General features: G+C 46.5%; 1 protein-coding gene across 3 annotated transcripts; it reads left to right on the top strand.

Moving 5' to 3' along the window:
- Positions 1–72: 72 nt before the first annotated feature.
- Positions 73–9,734, top strand: BRCC3 (BRCA1/BRCA2-containing complex subunit 3). Of its 3 annotated transcripts, XR_012662738.1 has the most exons (9): positions 73–213; positions 657–777; positions 1,422–1,508; positions 2,183–2,271; positions 2,904–2,959; positions 3,561–3,692; positions 6,432–6,475; positions 8,951–9,252; positions 9,456–9,734. XR_012662738.1 is itself a non-coding variant. In XM_075106945.1 (8 exons), the coding sequence occupies exons 1-8, from the start codon at positions 109–111 to the stop codon at positions 9,100–9,102; spliced, it is 786 nt and encodes a 261-aa protein (XP_074963046.1). In that variant the 5' UTR covers positions 73–108; the 3' UTR covers positions 9,103–9,734. The 3 variants fall into 3 exon arrangements, 2 of the variants coding, with proteins under 2 accessions (XP_074963046.1, XP_074963047.1); XM_075106945.1 differs by having other exon boundaries at positions 8,951–9,734; XM_075106946.1 differs by having other exon boundaries at positions 90–150; positions 8,951–9,734.
- Positions 9,735–22,656: the final 12,922 nt, after the last annotated feature.

Below are 22,656 nucleotides of genomic sequence, written 5' to 3'. Positions count from 1 at the left end.
CGAGCCCCTCTGGCATTGGCCTCGCTGCCAATGTGTGGGCGGGGGAAGTGGGGCTTGTCCCCGCCTACTTCCGGGAGAGGTGGGGGAAGACGGGTGGGTGGAGGCAAGATGGCGGTGCAGGCGGTGCACCTGGAGGCCGACGCTTTCCTGGTATGCCTCAACCACGCACTGAGCACTGAGAAGGAGGAGGTCATGGGGCTATGCATCGGCGAGGTACAGGGGCTGGTTGGGGCTGCCTTGGGGAGAAATGGCTGGCGCGCAGGGGACACAGTTGGAGGAGGTGCTGCCCGGGGGGGCTCATGGCCCGCGCCGGTGCGGCCATGGGATAGTGGTCTGCGGGTTCTTACCTTCCGAGCGGGGCTCGGTCGCCGCGGCAGGGAGTGTTATACCGGCATGTGTGAGGACGGTTCCCTGGCTGAGTCGTGCCGCTGTGCCTGTGGCCTCCCCTCTGCTTCTGGCTAGCGTGGACTCATAGTTCTAGCTGCTATGAAAGTCAAGGCTTAGAGTCAGGAAGGCTTTCTGTCTGTATGTCTGACTGTACTCTGATGCATACCTTTTCCCTAGTGTGAAGGTACAAAAGTTGGCTTTTGCCTTGAGGGTGGTTATTTCTTTAGCAGAGGAATGATTGATTTTTTTTTTTCCTCCTGTGTCATTAGGTTGACACCAGCCGAATTGTTCATATCCATTCTGTGATCATCCTGCGCCGCTCTGATAAGAGAAAAGACCGTGTGGAAATTTCACCAGAGCAGCTTTCAGCTGCTTCTACTGAAGCAGAGATATCCTTTAGTTGAGACAGCAGCAAGATTGCTGGTGAAGTGGTTTACCTCAGACCTCTTTTTATGTGCTGTTTTAGACTTGTTTTAGTTGGCTTGAACTTGTCTGCTGTTTCCCTCCTACAACTGTTCAGTTTGGAGGGCTGTACTGGCAGTTGCGGTTCTCTGGACTCTTTGTTGGTTCCAGCATTTGCAGTGGAATTGTGTTATAACTGTTTTTAATAATTTCTTTGCATTTCGTCACAAGTAAAACTGAAGTATGTTTGGGGGAGGGTAGCAGGCAAGCAAGGAGACTTAGTCAAGATGAAATGTTGACAAATCTCTGTTTCCAAACTGGTACACTGGAAAGCCTTTTCCCTACATACACTTAAGGGTGTTGTTTTGGACAGCTGTTGCTTACTGCCACGTGCAAACAAAATCCAGCAAATTGGTTGCAGATGTTAATTTGCCTTTGCAGCAGTGGCATCCTGCCAGTGCTGGGGAAGAGGCTTCCATCAGCTTCCTGCTATATGTCTTGTCATTCCTTTAAGGGGGTCTGGAATTCTGTTGACTGATGAGAAACTCTTTTAAAACTCTGCTGGTTTTCCTTATACAAAAAACTTCTTCCATTTGCTCTATTGATTTCAAAAGTACCTTGACTCACACACAGGTTGGCTGACATGACAGGACGTCCCATGAGAGTTGTGGGCTGGTATCACTCTCATCCTCATATTACTGTCTGGCCATCGCATGTCGGTAAGAGCAGTTTTGATCTAGGTTCTGTATGAAAACTCACAGCTGGCTAATCGTATTACTCAATCTACTGGATTTTCAGAGCTGCACATCCCAACTTTGGTTCCTCAAATGTCCTCTGATAGGACGAAATCATCTGGGTAGGCTTCAGGAACCCCTGCAAGTATAGCCCCTTGCCTGTCTGTGTGCTCCAGGTGCTCAAACTCCACATGACTCAGTAGGCACATATCAGCTACTACTAGTACTACTGTTCTTCCAGGCAGGAAAACTAGACGTAGGGTATGGAAAATAGTAAAAAGAGCTGTGGGAATCACAGGCCTGCTATGATGATTTTTGACATCTGTGAGTGTAAATGCAAAAATGAAAACTTTTTTTGAAAGAAGTGAGTATCTTGTATGTGTTGGACATTATGGCAATATAGTGATCTGTGACACCAGGTTGATGCTAAGATCATTTCTTGTTTTGTCAGCGCATCTTGTATTTTTAAGATTTGCTATTTAATTATGTTTTAAAATGGGATGATTTTTTTTAACTTAGTCACCTGGAGTAAGTACCTTAAAATAAAGCTTGTGACATTTGTTACCAAATTCTGGGTCAGTCTTCAGAAGGTGGCAGATTTTTTTCCATTCCTTCAGGTGACCAGTGCACTTCTCATTCTCTTATTTCTTTGCCTGCAGATGTCCGCACACAAGCTATGTATCAGATGATGGACCAAGGTTTTGTAGGACTTATCTTTTCCTGCTTCATTGAGGACAAAAACACAAAGGTAGGCAACTTAAAAATGTCATTAAACCCTCCAAGTACTCATGAGAAACATCAACCTCAGGGCAAAGCTGAGATCCTTGGACGTAGCCTGCAAGAAGGGCAGAGCTCTGCTTGGAGCACAGTCAAAGCATGGCTAGAATGGTGACGTGTGGATCGTAATGCCAATGATAAAAGAATGCATTATTAATTACTCTGTGCTGATCCACAGCCTGGCTCTCCAGCCAGCAGAGCTGGGCTGGTACTAGGGTTCTGGGACTGCATCAGACGGCCGCAGCATGTGTGTGTGCTGGAATGTGTGAGTGCCCTTCACAGCTGTTCAGTCCAGCAGATGCAGCTTATTGCACCTCTGTGCCTCTGGCCTCTTGAGAAGATGCTGCTGTAGTGCAAGATAAACTGACAGTGGTGTGTCTTGTCTAGGTTTTGCAGATAGATATTGTTTAAGAATTTTTTCATGGTTGATGGGTCTGTCAGTATCTGCTTGTAAACAGTTCCAACGTACCAATCAAAGCGAAAAGTGTGTACCTTTGCAATCTGTTAAAATGCTATTTGGAAGCATGTTCTGCTTCCTAAAGGAATGTACGGTTTTAGATGATTTTTTGCTCTTGGAATCTGACTTTCTGTTCTGTCTCTTAGACAGGCAGGATTCTCTATACCTGCTTCCAGTCCATTCAGGCCCAGAAGAGCTCAGAGTGAGTACAGCAGAGTAATATTATGTCCAGTATCAGGTTATATTTCATCTTGTCTCTCCTTTCTGGGTTGGCTCAAATAAGTGGCTTCTAGGCTCATCATGAGGAGCAAATATTGTATGGAGAAGCCTGAACGAGGTGTCCTTAACTTCTACTAATGCAAGATACTTGAAGAGATTCTAAAGATTACAGCTGATTAATTTAGCCTAGATAATTTATTGGCTTAAGACTTAGTGAGGACACTGTAGTCTGGGTACGAATTTGTGCTGTAATTGATTGAGTAGAAGGTGCCCACCCTTTTGCTTTCAGCTCTAGAGATTGAGGCTTCAAGGTTGCAAGGTGTAGAGTCCCTACCAACTGCATACACGCTGTGCATCATATTGCCAGTTCTGGCCATTGAGTTGTGTTAGCATTTTATCATTAAAATTTAAGATAATTCTGTGACTATGGAAGGCATCCATCTGCATATCAACTCAAGCATGTGTTCCCAAAAGTAAACCTGCAACAATACCATGTGTTGGACAGACTGTTTCAGGTTTGTAGAAGTCTTTTTGGTTTTTTTCCTCTGTTGCTTTGAAGTTAATGATATCTGATACCCTTTTAGATATGAAAGGATTGAAATTCCTATTCATGTTGTCCCCCATGAAACCATTGGGAAAGTATGTCTGGAATCAGCTGTAGAGCTGCCCAAGATCCTTTGCCAAGAAGAGCAAGATGCCTACAGGAGAATTCACAGGTAACAACAATATGCATTGGTGGAGTTCACACTCCTGAGGGATACAGAAGAAGCGAGGAGTATAGTCAGGACCCTAAATTTTAGGAAAGAGGACTTCCAGCTCTTCAGGGGGTTAGTCAGAATGACCTCCTGGGAAACAGTCCTCAGAGACAAGGGAACAGAATAGAGCTGTCAGATGTTTAAGGACACGTTCCATACATCACAAGAGCTCTCAGTTTCCAGGTGTGAGAAATTAAGGCAAGGAAGGGAAGAGACCAGCATGATTGAGTTGAGACATGCTGGTCAAACAAAAGAGCAAGAGGGAACTGCACAGGCAGTGGGTGCAGGGGCAGGTATCCTGGGAAGAGTATAGGGAGACACTGCCCGGTTGTGTAGGGATGGGGTCAGGAGGGCCAAGGCACAGCTGGAGCTGAATTTGGCAAGGGATGCAAAGAATAATAAGGGCTTCTACAGGTGTGTTAGCCAGAAAAGGGAAGTCAAAGAAAGCGTACACCCGGTAATGAACAAGAATGGTTGCCTAGTATCAACAGATGAGAAGGCTGAGGTGCTCAACAACTTTTTTGCCTGAGTCTTCAATGGTAACCTCTCTCCTTACCACTCCCAAGTCATGGACCACAGGAGGGGGACCAAGGGGATAAAGCCCCTCCCACTGTAAGGGAAGATCAGGTTTGTGACCACCTGGGGAACCTGGATATACACAAGCCTGAGACCTGATGAGATGCATCCCAGAGTCTTGAGGAAATTGGCTGATGGAGTTGCCAAGCCACTCTCCGTGATATTGGAAAAGTCATGGCAGTCAGGTGAAGTCCCTGGGGACTAGAAGAAGGGAAACATTGTGCCCATCTTTAGAAAGGGTAGAAAAGAGGACCTGGGGAGCTACCATCCTATTAGCCTCACCTCTGTGCCTGGGAAGATCATGGAACAGATCCTCTTATGTTAAGGCACATCAAGGACAGGGAAGTGATTTGAGGCAGCCAGCATGGCTTCACCAAGGGCAAGTCCTGCCTGACCAACCTAGTGGCCTTCTGTGATGGAGTGACTACATCAGTGGACAAGGGAGGAGCTACAGATGTCATCTATCTGGAATTCTGTAAGGCCTTTGACACAGCCCCCCACAGCATCCTTTTCTCTGAATTGGGGAGATACAGATTTGATGGGCAGACTGTTCAGTGGATAAGGAATTGGCTGGATGGTCACATCCAGAGGGTAGTGGCTCGATGTCCAGATGGACACCAGTGATGAGTGGTGTCCCTCAAGGGTCCGTACTGGGACCAGTACTGTTTAATAGTTTCATCAATGACATAGACAGTGGGATCGTGTGCACCCTCAGCAAGTCTGAAGATGACACCAGGTTGACAGTGCCAGAGGGCAGGATGTCATCCAAGGAGACCTAGACAAGCTGGAGAGGTGGGCCTGTGAGAACCTCAGGAGTTCAACAAGGCCAAGTGCAAGGTCCTGCACCTGGGTTGGGGCAACCCCAGTATCAATACAGGCTGGGGGATGAAGGGATTAAGAGCAGCCCTGCGGAGAAGGACTAGGGGGTACTGGTGGACGAAAAGCTGGACATTAGCCAACAACGTGTGCTTACAGCCCAGAACGCCAACTCTAAGCTGGGCTACATTAAAAGAAGCATAGCCAGCAGGTCGAGGGAGGTAATTCTGCCCCTCTCCTCTGCTCTGGTGAGACCCCACCTGGAGTGCTGCGTCCAGCTCTGGAGTCCTCAACACAAGAAGGACATGGAACTGTTGGAGCGGGTCCAGAGGAGGGCCACAAAAATCATCTGAGGCCTGGAGCCCCTCTCCTATGAGGAAAGGCTGAGAGACTTGGCTTCATTCAGCCTGGAGAAGAGAAGGCCTTATTGCAGCCTTTCAGTACTTAACGGGGGACTACAGGAAGGATGGGAGCAACCTCTTTAGCAAGGCCTATTGCGACAGGACATGGGGTGATGGTTTTAAACTAGAGGAGGGTAGATTTAGACTGGATGAGGAAAACATTTTTTACAATGAGGGTGGTGAAGCAGTGGCCCAGGTTGCCCAGAGAGGTGGTCAATGCCCCATCCCTAGAAACATTCCAGGCCAGGCTGGACGGGGCTCTGAGCAACCTGATCTAGTTGCAGATGTCCCTGCTCATTGCAGGGGGGTTGGACTAGATGGCCTCTAAAGGTCCCTTCCGACCCAAACCATTCTGTGATTCTATGATTCCAACACTGTCTTTGCTAACATGCTCTACTGTTGCTCTACTTAAACTACCATAATGTTAGCAGGAGTATAGGAAATAAGAAGCACTGGCAGCTCATGTGCCTTTGTAGGAGCACTGATTGAATACCTTCACATTAAGGAGTTCAAGTTCTCTCAGTCCTTGCACACAAGACCTAAGTGTAACTTCTTTGTTGCGATAAAAAGAACTAGAATATGTGAGAGCTAGTGGTGGCACTTTGGTGATGTGTCTGTGTATGTGACAATAATTAGTGTCTACCCAGGGTAAGAGTGCTGAGAAGTCGTCTGGAAAAAATGAGATTAAATGTCAACCTTTTTTTTCTGACTCTGGTGCTCAACACCAATGTTTCTGTTCTGAAAGTTCTTTGTTCCCTGTGAATGTACAGGTCTTCAACAAGTGAAGAGGTTTAGATGTACCTGCAGTGTCAGTGACTTGTACATAGCTGGTTCTATAGGCTGGGTTTGCCTATTATGCAATTCACTGGTGTCTTGTCACTAACATGCATTCTGTTCATTCTCTCAGCCTCACCCATCTAGACTCCGTAACCAAGATTCATAATGGCTCAGGTAAGGATTCCTTTTCTGCATATGAGAATCCAGGATGCTGTTCCCAGGGTCAAAACAGTAGGGTCTTGAGCAAGGCTTGGTTCGGCTCTAACTTCAGGGGATGGTGGACCACGGTTGTGTAATGGTCCTTCCTTTGCCATGAAAGGTACTTGTAAATAACTGTAAAAGTACAAACTTTTGTCTTTGCCATATAGTTAATTTCCAGTCACAAACACTGTGTAACCCAGAGAATTCCCTGGGACTGTTATCTTGTTACATGAAGTCTAGTGGAGGAACAGAATTGTAACTACACACTTCAAAGGAAAACATCATGGGCTGTAAAATAACCTAACCCTGGGGTTTATGAATGCTGCTCTATCCTTTGACCTTTGTACAATTGGTTAAAATTACAACAGGCTTTGGATTTCTTTGGTTTCTGGACCCCAGTGGGGTGCATCCACAAATTCTGAGGGAGCTGGTGGGTGCTGTTGCTAAGCCACTCTCTATCATCTCTGAAAGGTCATGGAGGAGAGGTGCTTAAGGACTAGAGGGTAGCCTATGTCACCCCAGTCTTCAGAAAGGGCAAGAAGGGGGACCTGGGAAACTACAGACCAGTCAGCCTCACATCCATCCCCGGAAAGGTGATGGAGCAGTTCATTCTGGAGGTCATCTCCAGGCATGTAGAGGAAAAGAAGGTTATCAGTAGTCAACATGGATTCACCAAGGGGAGATCATGCTTGACCAACCTGATAGCCTTCTATGATGGTGTGACTGGCTGGGTTGATGAAGGGAGAGAAGGGAATGTTTCGTTTGACTTCAGCAAGGCTTTTGACACTGTCTACCGTAACATCCAGAGATGTAAGCTTAGGAATTGTGGGTTAGATGAGTGGGCAGTGTGGTGGATTGAGAACTGGCTCAACAATAGAGAGTTGTGATCAACGGCACAGAGTCTGGTTGGAGGCCTGTCACTAGGGGTGCTCCCCAAGGGTCTGGGCTGGGTCCAGTCCTGTTCAACATAGTCATCAATGACCTGGGCGAGGGCGCAGAGTGTATCCTCAGCGAGTTTGCTGACGATACAAAGCTGGGAGGAGTGGCTGATACACCAGAAGCTGTGCTGCCATCCAACGAGACCTGGGCCCAGGGGAACCTCATGAAATTCAACAAAAGCAAGTGCAAGGTCCCGCACCTGGGGAGGAACAACCCCATGCACCAGGACAGGCTGGGGGCTGACCTGCTGGAAAGCGGCTCTGCTAAGAAGGACCTTGGTGTGCTGGTGGGCAGCAAGGTGACCCTGAGCCAGCACTGTGCCCTTGTGGTTAAGAAGGCCAACAGTATCCTGGGGTGCATTAAAAGGAGCGTTGCCAGCATACTGAGCGAGGTTATCCTCCCCCTCTACTCTGCCCTAGTAGACCACATCTGGAGTGCTGTGTCCAGTTCTGAGCCCCCCAGTTTAAGGAGGATGGGGAACTGCTTGAGCAAGTCCAGCAGAGAGCTACCAAGATGATCAGGGGGCTGGAGCACCTCTCTTATGAGGAAAGGCTGAGAGACCTGGGTTTGTTTAGCCTGGAGAAGACTATGGGGGGAATCTCATCAATACTCATAACTAAAGGGAGGGTGTCAAGAGCATGGGACCACACTCCTTTCAGTGGTGCCCAATGACAGGACAAGGGGCAGTGGGCCCAAGTTGGAACAGAGGAAGTTCCACTTAAATACGAGAAAAAACTTCTTTCCTGTGCGGGTGCCAGAGCAGTGGAACAGGCTGCCCGGAGAGGGTATGGAGTCCCTTCCCTGGAGACATTCAAAACCCACCTGGACATGTTCCTGCACCCCCTGCTCTGGGTGTGCCTGCTCAAGGAGCAGGGGTTGGACAAGATGATCTCCAGGGGTCCTTTCCAACCCCTACCATTCCGTGATTCTTTGAGGTTTTTTGGGTTGGTTTGGGGTTTGGTGTTTTGGCATTGGTGTTTGGGGGTGTGTGTGTTTCTTTCTGTTAGAACAGCAAGGGGATTTTGGCTTTGGTGAGTCTTCAAGTAGTGTCTGGCTTTCTATACATATGCTTGCATCTACTAGCACTTCCTGTATGTTACATGCATATGACATTTTTGCTTCTGCCAGTGAGATAGGATGAATCCTAATCACACTTCTGTTCTAAGATAAATACCCCATTGCCCATTCTCATGTTTCAATAAATGAGGCATTCTTTGCTTCTGACTTTAGAAATTAATTAGCATCAATGATGATTTTATATGCAGATTTCTAGATTTCTGTTGCAGGTCTGTCATCCCTCCCCATTGTGTCTAACAGTCAGATGGAAATAGCTTGCTTCCCTGTTTAGCAAGCTGCTGATTCTGACTTTTCCTGTGGGGATGTCTGGTTGCTTTGACCAGGATGTTGGAGGGTTTCCTTGGCTGTCTCTAACACTCTTGGCTTTGGGGTTGTAGCACACTGAGCCTTTTGTGTGTTTGCACTGGCATGATATGTTTTTGTTCTTTCCAGTGTTCACAAAGAACCTCTGCAGCCAGATGTCTGCCATCAGTGGGCCACTCCTTCAGTGGCTGGAGGACAGACTAGAGCAGAACAAACAGCGGGTGCAGGACCTGCAGCAGGAGAAAGAGCAGCTCCTGGAACAACTAGCTGCTTTAGAGTGAACGAGGAAATGCAGACCCTACAGAAAAGAGACATGAAAAAAACTCTACAAGACCTACTCCTGGCTGAAGGGTGGCCTTACTTTGCCTTACAGTGAAGATACTAGCTGTGCCTCTTCTCTTGCCCCATGCAGCAAAGAGCACTTCTACAGGGTAAGGGCTTTATCTGCCCCAGCTTGATGGAAAGCAGTGGTATCTCTCAAGGTGCTGCATGATGCAGTGCAATTCTAGCTCAGTGGTGGGGTTGGGCAGCACCTAAAGAGACTTCAGTTCTGGAGGGCATGTACCTAGGGAACATGTTGTTTTTCCCACCCCTATATTTTGACAGAAGTCTTATTGCTTTACATGTATTCCAGGAGCCTAGAACAGGAGTGTTAGAGGGGAAAAGTGCATCGCTTCAGTCATATCTGATGCTGCCAACTTCTTTAGTAGCTTCAGTTGACCATGATCTTATATCTAGTAATGTTCTGGATTACTGATTATCCACCCAGGCAGGTAAGAGGTGGGAGGGAAACTTGGGAAGAGACCTGGAAGAACTTTGGGATAGAATATGTGTTCAGCATACTTCAAACCAAATAAAGAATTCCAAAGCCAGAGCTGTTTGGAGTAGAAATAAAATTGATGCTACAACGTGCCAGTGCCTGCATTTTTTGGACATGGTCTGTATTCTGTTACTTCGTCTAACGCTATTGCCTGCTCAGCACTGAGGTTCTCTACAAAATGGATTGTTTCTGCTGGCTCAGTGGGAGGCCTGGTTCCTCCCCAGTGGGAAGAAGGTTAAGATGCTAAGAAGAGAACTGATAGATATGGAAGCCTGTCATTCTTACATGGTGAAATTAATTGCAGAAATTTCATTAGATTGAAACATAATACCTACAAAATACCTGTTGTTGAACTAATTCTTTAGATGTTCTTGGTGTTGCATTTGAGTATTCCCCATCATGCATGCTATCATCTGCCTTCTGTTATGCGAAGTCTCTGTCATGTAAGCGACGGAACCTACAGCACAATTAAGACTTCTCTTTCAGCTCCTTTGTTCTAATCTAAAGCAGTAGATGAAAATGAGCTGCCTGCTTTACTGCAGTGGAGGTTGTGACATTCTGGACTACTAGCTTGACTGTTGCTTTCACAGACTCACGGAATGGTAGGGGTTGGAAGGGACCCCTGGAGATCATCTTGTCCAACCCCTGCTCCTTGAGCAGGCACACCCAGAGCAGGGGGTGCAGGAACATGTCCAGGTGGGTTTTGAATGTCTCCAGGGAAGGGACTCCATACCCTCTCCGGGCAGCCTGTTCCACTGCTCTGGCACCCGCACAGGAAAGAAGTTTTTTCTCGTATTTAAGTGGAACTTCCTCTGTTCCAACTTGGGCCCACTGCCCCTTGTCCTGTCATTGGGCACCACTGAAAGGAGTGTGGTCCCATGCTCTTGACACCCTCCCTTTAGTTATGAGTATTGATGAGATTCCCCCCATAGTCTTCTCCAGGCTAAACAAACCCAGGTCTCTCAGCCTTTCCTCATAAGAGAGGTGCTCCAGCCCCCTGATCATCTTGGTAGCTCTCTGCTGGACTTGCTCAAGCAGTTCCCCATCCTTCTTAAACTGGGGGGCTCAGAACTGGACACAGCACTCCAGATGTGGTCTACTAGGGCAGAGTAGAGGGGGAGGATAACCTCGCTCAATATGCTGGCAACGCTCCTTTTAATGCACCCCAGGATACTGTTGGCCTTCTTAACCACAAGGGCACAGTGCTGGCTCAGGGTCACCTTGCTGCCCACCAGCACACCAAGGTCCTTCTTAGCAGAGCCGCTTTCCAGCAGGTCAGCCCCCAGCCTGTCCTGGTGCATGGGGTTGTTCCTCCCCAGGTGCGGGACCTTGCACTTGCTTTTGTTGAATTTCATGAGGTTCCCCTGGGCCCAGGTCTCGTTGGATGGCAGCACAGCTTCTGGTGTATCAGCCACTCCTCCCAGCTTTGTATCGTCAGCAAACTCGCTGAGGATACACTCTGCGCCCTCGCCCAGGTCATTGATGACTATGTTGAACAGGACTGGACCCAGCCCAGACCCTTGGGGAGCACCCCTAGTGACAGGCCTCCAACCAGACTCTGTGCCATTGATCACAACTCTCTGAGTTCTATTGTTGAGCCAGTTCTCAATCCAGCTCACTTGGGAGAATGTCAGTAACATAAGTGAGAAAAAAAGTCCTTGCTTTCCAGTGAATAGACAATATTGATAAGCAACTATAAATTGCTGACAGACCTGGAGGCTTCTTAGCCAGCTTTTATTTTTGTCAGACTTCAATCTTTCTGCATTGATATTAGCAAAACCCCAAACAGTAGAACTTATCTGAAGTAAAAATGCATATTTTTTTTTCCCTTAAAAGTGCTGTGAATAGTATTTTTCTCTAATTAGTTTTTGAATGGTCAGTGTCTTTGTTCTGGTTTTTTCTGTTATTGTTTTGTAGGTCAAGTGCTCCTTACCTTGCTCTTTGCTGGGGTTGGAGGGCTCACTGCCCTCAGGCTTGATGAGAGCTCCTTGGAGATCACTCAGAAGCCCTGGGCCTCATGGCCCTGCAGTGCAATCTCCCAGGGCATCCTGCTAAACACACCCCAGATAAAGCTAAAGGGAGCTCTCCTGCAATCCAGGCCTGCAATTCTGTTTCTTGTTTTGCTTCTCTCAAGATCCCAACCACGATTTCTGTATTGCTACACCTCTATAAAGAGGCTGGGGGCTATTCCCACTTGAAGTTACAAGACAGCCCACAGCAGAAAGAAGCTAGTTTGGTTTTGAGCATAATCACCCCTATCCACTCCCCAAGCAGCAAATTTTAGCCTTTCAGGCTCCTAGTACTTTGATGGCCTCCTGGTGCCATGCTGCCGTATGTGATCTGAACTCCAGGAAAAAGCTGAAATCCTGATTGCCCTTGGATGCAGCCTACAAGAAGGGCAGAGCTCTGCTTGGAGCACAGTCAAAGCATGGCTAGAATGGTGACGTGTGGATCGTAATGCCAATGATGAAAGAATGCGTTATTAATTACTCTGTGCTGATCCACAGCCTGGCTCTCCAGCCAGCAGAGCTGGGCTGGTACTAGGGTTCTGGGACTGCATCAGACGGCCGCAGCATGTGTGTGTGCTGGAATGTGTGAGTGCCCTTCACAGCTGTTCAGTCCAGCAGATGCAGCTTATTGCACCTCTGTGCCTCTGGCCTCTGTGCTGAGCTGACTGACCAGTGCAGGGAGTCCTTGGCCTCCTGCCTCATAGGGCACCCTAACCCCACCACCGCTCAATAAATGTTACCTGACTGGAGACTGCCTGTGCTCTGTTTGGCTGCCAATTTCATCTGTCGCTCTTCAGCAGTGATCAGGCAGTGCATCACTATCTTTTTTCTGAAGAGCAGGATGAGCCAAAACTTGACACCCTGAAAAACAAGGGAGGAGGAGCCACAGCCTATCTGGAGACCAGATGGGAGCAGAGCTTTCTTTCAGAGGAAGAAAAAGTGGCAAAATCCTCCTCCATGAGCTTGGCCAAACAGAAACTGTCCAACAAAAGCCCAGTAGGGAAGCTCTAATGTAAAAAATACACCTGTCTCATTTACATCCCTGAGGAAGAGGGTTGAACTTAAAACCAAAATACCCTTCCCCTACTACCAAAATCTGAACACAAGAGGCTGCAAAAGGTTTTTACAGTTGGAATTGACTCAAAGAGGAGAGCAACTCTGTGGTAAGAAGTTTTTGAGAATTTAAAATAAAATTCAATCCAAAATTTCAGTTCAAAGAACAGAGACCAGCAAGACAAATAGGTCAACCCATTCTTAAGAAAAAGCATGAGGTGAGGTAGCATCAAGTTCTTGGCAGGGACTTGTAGTCTAGTCCATGGCTCACTTCTTCCAGCCACAACCCTCATGGGCACCAGTCTGCTGCATGGCAGAAGGCAACAGTTCAGGTGCAAACAGGGCTTTTCAGAAAGGGCTGTCCTGGCCTTCATGGAGGCACTACAACCTGGCAGACCCTGTTGAGGCACTGAGTCCAGAACCACACACATGCTAAAAGTGAGGCACTGCTGGAGCAGTCAATTCCAGGTGTACTGGGCACTACTCCATGTAACAGCAAATTGTGGCCTGAGCTCTGCTGCCAAAAGGATGAAGAAACATGCCATGGCGATATCAGTTGTTACATACCTCTTGACTTCCTTTGACTCCAGGTCATATTGGAGTTCTAGCGTGTCCAGTATGGCAGCACTCAGTGGTGGCTTCGTTTAGGCCATCATAGTCCCGTGTTAGTCTCCACTCTTTTTGTTAGATTTTTGCACTGGCCGTATGGGACTGTTAAAGGATAAATGAGTCTTACTGGTCACTCCTTTACTCTCCAATTGCCAAACCAGTTTATGGATGGGAACCAGGATTGGTGCAATATTTATTGTTGCTGGTGCACTGTCATAGTAGCAACTGGTACCTGCTCTTCAACCTGCAGCAATGCCACCACAGATGGATCCTCTGCGAGACCACACAAGCTAGACAGCTGCTTAATCTTCTCCATACTCAAGGCAGCTATGCTAGAAGCCCAGCAGTACTCTTTCGAGTCCTTGAAGTACCCTCTCCTGAGGTAGTCTATGCCAAGGATTCATTGAGCTTCTGGACCAGTCACAATAGGATGCTTTTGTCACTCAGTCCCAGTTAGGCTTACCTCAGCCTCTAACACAGGCAGCTGTTGGGATCCCCGTGTCACTCCAGAACTACAGACAGATTCTGCCTCTTTGTAATCGGATGGTATTAGAGTACAGTGTGCACTGGTGTCCACTAGAGCTTTATACTGCTATGGGGCTGATGTGCCAAGGCCATCGAATCCACAGAGTCCAGTAAACCTGATTGTCCCTTCCCCACCTGGCCAAAGACAGGGCCTTTCTATTTCTGGTCAGAGTACTCGCTACTTGATTTTTGAAACTGCAAACCAAAAGTCCCTTCGTCAGGGTCAAAAGTAAGATCAGTGCTTCTACTCTGCCCAGCAGGCACCAGAGCCGTAATTTTCCTGGATGGATGCCTTTTGGCTGTTATTTCTTCTTGCAGTTCCTGTACCCAAGCTTCTAGTCTCCAGGTAGGCTCACCATCCCACTTCTTCATGTCCTTCCCCTGGTTATGCAGGGGTGGCACGTGGTGTGTGCCACCAGTATCCGCTCCCTTGAACAGAAAAAGGTTGACTCTTAATAGCTGAGATGGTATGGGTGAGGAAGACCTATCCTTTAATTTCTGGGACAATAGTTGGGACAGCTTCTCCACAGCTGAGACACAGGTCTGTAGGAGGAAACAAGATTCTCTTTGAATTCTTGGGGTTGTCTGGCTAATCCTTCCACAGTTGGTGCCTCTGTGTCTGTCCAGCTCATTATCACCAGTGTGTTGGTATATAATGTTGGTGTGCTTTGTACAAACTTTTGCCACATCTGATTTAACTTTTGCCAGTGTGCACTGGATTTGATCCAGGCCTTTGGATACCTGGTGGTCTTCCAAGTTGCTACAGGTCACCTCCACCATGGCTAATTCCCTCAGATACTGGATACCTCCCTCAATGGTGGTCCACTTGCTTTGGAAATTTACAAGATCTTCCTTGAAGAGATACCTGTCCCTCACACTCGACAGGAATTGCCTCCAAAGACTGAGGACTCCTGCCCCTTTGCCAATCCGTTTGCCAATGGCTTTATCCTTAGCAAGGGATCCCAGCTGCCAGGCTTCCTTACCCTCTAATTCCTGACTATTGGCCCCAATATCCAGCACTGGAGTAACTAGCTGATAATTTGATCACCTGTTTGACAGCCAAAATATTTTTGCATGTAGCACAGCTCACTTAGGGACAGGGATTGGTGGTTTCTGTCTCTTTTATTATTTCAGTCCTTTCCCCCTCCTGTTCTTGTGAATGCTCTACTGCAGAACAGGCAGCCTTTTCTGATTCTTTCTTCTGCTTCCTCTTAGGAGAAACTTCTTCACCCCTTACTAAATAGTTGACTTCTGCCTCTGTTATTTTGTCATTACAGGGGCAACTGATACAGTTGAAGGCTGGGTCTCTGGTTTAGCCACAGTGTCTGTTAGTATGTCTCCAGATCAAGAGACTCTCTCTTGAGGGTGCTGAATAGTACTGAGAAGTGTTCAGTAGGTGGAGGCCAGGCCCCAGCACAGTGCGATAAGTTCCGCCTCTCTGGAATAGCCAGGACATCTTTTTTTCAAACATTGTCTCACTTCATCAGGATCCCGCACTTGTTCAGGAGTGAAGTCCCAAACCATCAGTGATGACAAGCTTTCTACATACCTGCCCATATTGTCCCATGTGCCTTGACACCTATAACCACACTGCTGCAGGGCCTAAGTGGTAGGCAGAAACCTACAGCAGAAACATGCAAGTAAAACAAATTAAGCAAAACCTGCTGCACAAAGTGAATTTGCAGAATCTGCATGCGCATTCTGAAGAGACACCATCCCACTCCAAATGCCTCCTCCACTAACTGGAAATGCACAAACCTGCTCTACAGCCTGAATATGCAAAAAACTTGCTGCACTAAGTCGATATGCTCAAACCAGCTGTGCAGACATGCTCATGACAGATGCACTCAACTCCTTAACCCAGCTAGTGGTAGTTTGGTACAGGCTCCAAAGGAGGTAAAGGCCTAAGCCATAACCGGGCCAAGAACTTCTCTAGTTCCGTTCTGTTCTCTAAAACCCGCAGAGGAGCAGAGAGACATGGTGAGCATCAATGCATATGAACTTGGAGCACCAATCATGTGATTAACACATGAATATTGGGTGGCTTTTCCAAGACTCATTTATCAAGGAACAAAGTAAGTGTGGGTACAACAAGTCTCATGCCTACCTTTTCCATCTCATGTAATATGGCTAAAAGCCAACCACTTTCAAAGAATTGAGCCTTCTTTGAGCTCTCTGTGCTGAGAAGCCTAGCTGCATGACGGTGATCTCCCCTTGAGCTGGGACACCTCTCAAGGGTGCTTCTTGAGGCAGAGTGTCCTTTACTGACAGCAGATGTTTGGTAAGTGACAAATATTGTGCACAACCTTGTGTCTTGGTAACTTTGATTTTTGTCTTGGTAGTTTTGAACCATTGTTATACCCTTTGTGCAGTACAGTAATAGAGTGAACCTTGCCACTGAATTTTGTTAAGTCACACTTTTACAGCATCGTATTTCCATAAAACCACTTTTGCTGATACCTATGACAGTGTTTCTATAAACGATCTAAATTGCCTATTTGTGACAGCACCTCAGTGGCCCTGATGCTCACTGCACAGCTGAAAATCCCATGTCATTCCATGCCATGTCCTGTGTCTCTCCTGCTCTGGCCTTGCTGTGGTTTGGATCCCTTTGTAGCTGACATGCCTCCATGTCCTTTGACTTCTTTTTGAAATGTGGCACTGAAGTGGAAGCAGTGGTTGCCTGAAGCAGCACTGTGAAGGAAATATTGCCCAGCTCCAAAGAAAATGGAGCAGGAGAAGATTTGAGCACAGAAAGATGCCCAAAACTAAATGCCCAACTTGAAAGAGCTGAAGTATAACCTAGTAGAACTGTTGGCTCTTCTGCTTTTGCCGTTGCTGTTATCTGGCAACAGAAAAGCCTCTGATGGGCAGAGCTATGTCCTGTGCAGCAGCCAGGGGTAAGTGAACAGCACTGCCGTGTTGGGTTTTTTCTTGGTCTCACCAGATGCTGCAAGTGCACATGCTGACCCTAGAGAAGTGCCTGAAGCAGGGGCACTGCAGATTCATAGGAGGCTGGGGATAACGTGTCACCATATAAGCTCTGTGTTGCTCAGATTTTGCAGCGGGGAACTTCATGTGAAGGGACTCACCTCAGCTGGAGCTTTTTGTTCTGCAGAAAGACTAACTCACCTCACTGAAGCGGGAGACAGGCCAGGGAACAAATGCATCAATGTCTTTCTGTGGAGACCTAAAACTTGAGGTGTTTCACTTGGCCTTTTGAACTCAAGAGTCATACTGTGCTGGTTTTACTTGGGCTGAATGCAGTCCTGCCTGGCCATCCCAGGGCTGCGTCTGATGCTGGGTGCTTTTGCTGGACCTGATCCTGTTATCCTGAAAAGTAGCTTGAAAAATGAACCCACTTCACACGATCTTACATAAAAGACAGATGAGGTTTCCTTGTCTCCTTGTCTTATTTCATACAATTTGGATAAATTTTGGGGATTTTCTACTCCCTCTTGGATTCCATATAGAATTAATTTCTGGTATTCTTTCACCCTCATTATTCCTTCCCCCCTATTAGGGTTCCAGCCTGGATCTTTGTTCAGGAGAAATATGCCAATGTTAGGTATTCCTCCATGTTGTGGGGTCAGTCCTTCCTTAGCTTTTTCTAGGACAGCCCTTCTTTCCTCATGGGTAAACAGGTATTCCAAAAAGGCTTGTATGTCTCCCCAGTTAGGATTATGAGTATTCATCATGGTTTTAACAGTGCTGTACATCCCCTCTGGATTACTTCAGTACGACCTGATTGCCTGTTTCCAATTTAATAAATCAGACGTAGTAAATGGTATATGTACATACACTGGTACTCCTTTGGGTCCCACAGCCTGCCTAAGAGGAGCCTGGATCAGGGGTCTCTGTCCCCTAGTCCTACCGGCTATACAAGTAGTAGTCTCATCTCCCTCCTCACTGAAGGAGCTTGATCCTAATTGTTTCGGGGGGGGGGGGGGGGGGGGGGGGGGGCTACCAATAGCTGAGCATCTTCCTCTGTATCCTCTGGCTTGCTCATTTTCTTACAGTTAGTACAGCGCAGACTATCTTTTTCCTTTTATCCCTTTTTCTCAGTTAAAGAATATATTCCATTCTGGTATTTCAAATCCTCCAAACCACATTTCTATCTATTATCACAGTCACCTCTTAACATAAAGAACAAATCAACACATAGCATTTTGTCCCATTTCTCATTTTTCTGACAAAACAACATTACCTGCAGTATAGTATTATATTACAAAGACCCATTTTCAGGCCATTTCTCACCCTTTTCTAATTGGTATTGTGGCCAGCATTGATTGCAATATCATTTTAGTTTATCCTTAGTCATGGGATCCCCTCCAAATTTACTCCAATTCTTTAGGATGCATCCTAAGGGAGAACAAGGAGGAATGTCCCTGGAGGCTGTGGAACCCATTTCGGTACCGAAAAAAACAAACCAAAGTTTCATACACAACAAATTCCAAAATTTCTCATGCAAAATGAGGGATTTTATCCCTACATTAGGAATTAGAAATACAAAATGAGGGATTTTCTCCCTGCATTATGAACTCCCCATGCAAAACAAGGGAATTTTTTTTCCCTACATTAGGAATTCCAAATACAAATACAACGTGTAGAAACAAAATAAGGCTGCTGCTGCTATCTTTCCTGATGCATCTTATGCAGAGCAAATACAAAACCAGCTCCAGCTGCTTCCTTAAGATCTCGCTATTCCCCCCCTTTTTCCCTTAAAATACCTCTTTTGAATAGCATTGCACCGCTGTGTTGCTCACTGCCCGACAGCAGGAGAGAGGAGCCAGTGGAGTCCCCGATCACCAGGTCAGTGTGCGCTGGAGTCCAGCCAGTCCTATTCTCCTCATTGGGTATGGAGCGAGGCTGTCAGCACGGTCCCTTTGTGGTCACCAAAACCATTATCCTGGAAAAGGGGTTCGTTTGCCTGGTGTGTGAAACCCCAAACTACGCACAGAGCGGAGGTATTTTATTTAATTCATTTTTGCTCAAAGATTGGTGCTAGGTGGTAACCCACAAAGCTAGCGCACTGCACCGAGACACTACACGGCATGTATACAGTTAAATGTGTCAGTCACAGCTAATATTCACACACCTCAGCTAATAATTGTTTAATTTCTTTCTTGCTTTAACTTAAAGGTACAGCTCCCTTTTAATTTACCATGCATGCTCAGAGAGTGAGGGGCTTATCTGAAGGGGGGGTGGGTGGGGGGATGTTCCTGGCCTATGGTTGTGATTTTTAGTATTATAACAAGGAGAGTTCACCTAAAGGGCATGTTGTTTTAGTTCTTACCAACATCCCAATTAGTTGTTCTCCTTGACTATACACTTTATCACCCTGTTCTCAGCATCTGCTGAGGCAGGATGTTTGCTTTGATCAGTCTCTCAGCTCTCCTCAAGGATATAGTCATAAAACAAGTGCTTCCCTATCTCTCAGTTCCCTTCTCTGGCTGTCAAATTCTGTTTTGCCCAGCTCACATCGTTCATTGTTATTATTTAGCAGAAAATTTTATTTTCTTCAGGGTATCAGTTTTCTCCAGTTGAGACTACGAGACCTTGGTATGGCATATCCATTTGGTCAGTTTGGCTCAGCTGCCTCGGCTGTGTTCCCTCCCAGCTTCTTGTGTACCTGGCAGAGCATAGGGAGCTGAAAAAGTCTTTGGCTAATGGAAGCCCTAATTAGCAACAGTTAGCCAGTACTTAACAATAACTAAAACATCAATGTGCCATCAACACTATTCTCATACAAAATCCAAAACACACTATACCAGCTACAGTGAAGAATTTAACTCTACTCCAGCCAAAACCAGGACACCCCCCCTGGAGGGATGGGGAGAGAATCAGAAGAGTAAAAGTGAGAAAACTCATGGGTTGAGATAGGAACAGTTTAATAATTGAAACAAAGTAAAACAGTAGTAGTAAAAGTAATAATAATATACAAATCAAGTGACACGCACAATACAACTGCTCACCACAAGCTGACTGATGCCCAGCCCATCTCTGAACAGCGATTGCTGCCCGCTGGCTGACTCTCTTGAGTTTATACACTAAACATGATGTCATATCGTATGGAATATCCCTTTGGCCAGTTTGGGTCAGCTCTCCTGGCTGTGCTCCCTCCCAGCTTGTTGTGTTCCTGGCAGAGCATGGGAAGATGAAAAGTCCTTGACTAGTGTAAGCACTACTTAGCAACAACTAAAACATTGGTGTGTTATCAACATTATTCTCATACTAAATCCAAAACACAGCACTATACTAGCTACTCAGAGGAAAAGTAAACTTATTCCATCTGAAACCAAGACATCCTGAGCTTTTATTTCCTAAACTTGACCTTGAACCTGCCTTGTCACCATGGACATGTCAAGTGATCCAGGCTCTTGGTAGAAACTGACTGCCCTGGCTTGCCCTTCTCCCTCACTGTGGGTGGCAGGATGGGTCCTGGCTGGTGAGGTCCTGCCCTTCTGGCTGGGTAATCCCTCAGGTCCCGGCTCCCCATCCCCTGGAGAGTATCTGGCCTTTGCTGTAGCCTGAAAATGATCTAACAATGAACTAAAAGGTACTAGTTTATAGCTGCTGCTTGCTACCAAATCTTAGTAGAGACCAGTTTGAAACAATGCAGTTTTAATATAAATACTGATACATCTTCATTCTGCTGTAGAACTCATCTCAGATAATTGAAGAAGCAGCAGCTGTATTTCTGAGGTGCAATTTAACTACTGCTGTGGTAAGAAGCTAGCAGTTGTGCTATGAGTCCTGGTTTGTCTTTCCTGCCCAGTAAAGCCTGCAGGTTAGGATTTATTTCAGAAATAACATGGCTGTGTGAAGAGCAAAGGACACTTGACACTTACTGGGACAACCACATTGTTGCAGAGCAAAAATAATGAAGAAAATGACAAATTACAAAGCTCAGTCCAAGCAAGGAGGTCACAAGGACACCCTAAGTCAGATACCGAAGATTTCTAGCAACTTGGCTGTGTATAAGAGCATGTGGAAACAGGAAATTGGCATGTTTACAACTCTTGGCCAGGGTTTATACTGTATGTAAACTCTTGCCCATATCTAGTGCTACAAAAGTGTACTTGGATTTCAAGCTAGAAGACTTTTCTACCAAGGGAGCAAAAAGTAGTCCAGAAGCTTGCCTGGATTATACTGAGTTTGTGAAGGGATTAAATCTGTTCAAAAAAGCATCTGAGTGGGTTGCACCACTGTATTTAGAGATATTTCAAATAAATGGGACCGCCCCTTTGCATGAGATCCTCTCTTTACCTTTATTACCCTAATTCTCCTCTCTCCACTCTCCCCTCACAACCAGATGTATCTGTGTAGGATCATCCTCCAGACCTGAGAGAGATGGAGTAATCCAGAGTGACTGGGATAGAAGGAAGGACATGTTGCTTTGTTGCAGCACTCTGGAGGAGGTGGTGGAATTGAGCAGTGGCAGAAGGCGGCTCTTATCTGTGTTGGCCTGTGGAATCTCAGACGTGGAAGTGAGTGACTTGCCAGGCAAATGTACCAGTGCCTTCCAAGGGCCCTGACAGACCCTGTCAGAAGTGACTTTCAGAGCTAGTCTCCATCAACTCGCACCTGTTATGGATGTACTCCAATCCTTAACCAAACTAGTGGTAGTTTGGTAGAAGGCTCCAAAGGAGGTAAAGGCCTGTAAAAGCTGTAGTTGGGCCAAGAACTTCTCTAAAAACCCACAAAGGAACATAGTCACACAGTGAGCATCAACACATACGAGCCTGGAACACCAGTCATGCCATTAACACATGAATATCTTTGCCAAGACTCATTTATCAAGGAACAAAGTTGTTGGGTACGAGGAGTCTCATGCCTACCTTTTCCATCTCGTGTAATTTGACTACAAGCCAACCACTTTTTTCCATAAATATGACAGTCTAAGTGAGCATTCTTTGAACTCTCCCTGCTAAGCAGCTTGGCTGCATGGCAGTGATCTCCCTTTGAACGGGGACAACTCTCAAGGTTTCTCCTCGACACAGAGACCTTTCACCAATGGCAGATCTTTGGTAAGTGGCTGATATCACACATAACCTTATATTATGCTAACTATGATTTTTGTCTTGGTAACTTTGATTCTGTCTTGGTAGTTTTGAAAAATAGTTATATCCTTTGTGCACTACAGTAATAGAGTGAACCTTACCATTGAACTTTGTTCAGCTGCACTTTTACAACATCATATTTCAATAAAACCACTTTTCCTGATATCTTTTAGAGTGGTTCTTTAAGCGATCTAAATCACGCATTTGTGAAAACGGTGTAGAAACTGAAAATGCAGAAACCTGCTGCTCTAGTTGGAATAGGTATAAACTTGCTGAAAATACATGCTGCACTAACTGGACATGTGCAAACCAGCTCTTTGTTGCTGTTGTCTTATGCCTCATTCTTCTTGGCCAAGGGCCCTGGCTTATCCTCTGCTGCTTGTAGGACTGCAGACGCCACTGCAGATGCGGGAAAAATACTTCATGTCCCATTGCCAACCCCTGTGCTCTTACCCCTGGAGAAATGCAGGTAGGCTCTCTCACACCCAGAGCTGCCATTATTGAACCACTCACCCCCTAGCTTCCAGGCCACTGCCTGGACTCCCTGGACTGCCAAGCAAGGCTGAAGCCTTTGACCTGAAGCCCTCGTGTGCCTCCTTCCTCCAGCACTGCTAAGGCAAGGTGGGCTGTGCCAGCATCTGCCAGAATGTCCTGGGTCAATGGAGAAGCCAATTCTCCAACCCAGCATGCTGCTGGGATGAGAGGAGTTCTGCTGGCCTCGCTTTGAAGCTCTCCCAACATGGGAGAAGCCACTTC

The sequence above is a fragment of the Phalacrocorax aristotelis genome, chromosome 11 (genome assembly GCF_949628215.1).
Source record: "Phalacrocorax aristotelis chromosome 11, bGulAri2.1, whole genome shotgun sequence".
Taxonomy (NCBI): Eukaryota; Metazoa; Chordata; class Aves; order Suliformes; family Phalacrocoracidae; genus Phalacrocorax; species Phalacrocorax aristotelis.
Note: the sequence above shows the minus strand (reverse complement) of the source record. Positions and strands in the feature narration are given on the sequence as shown.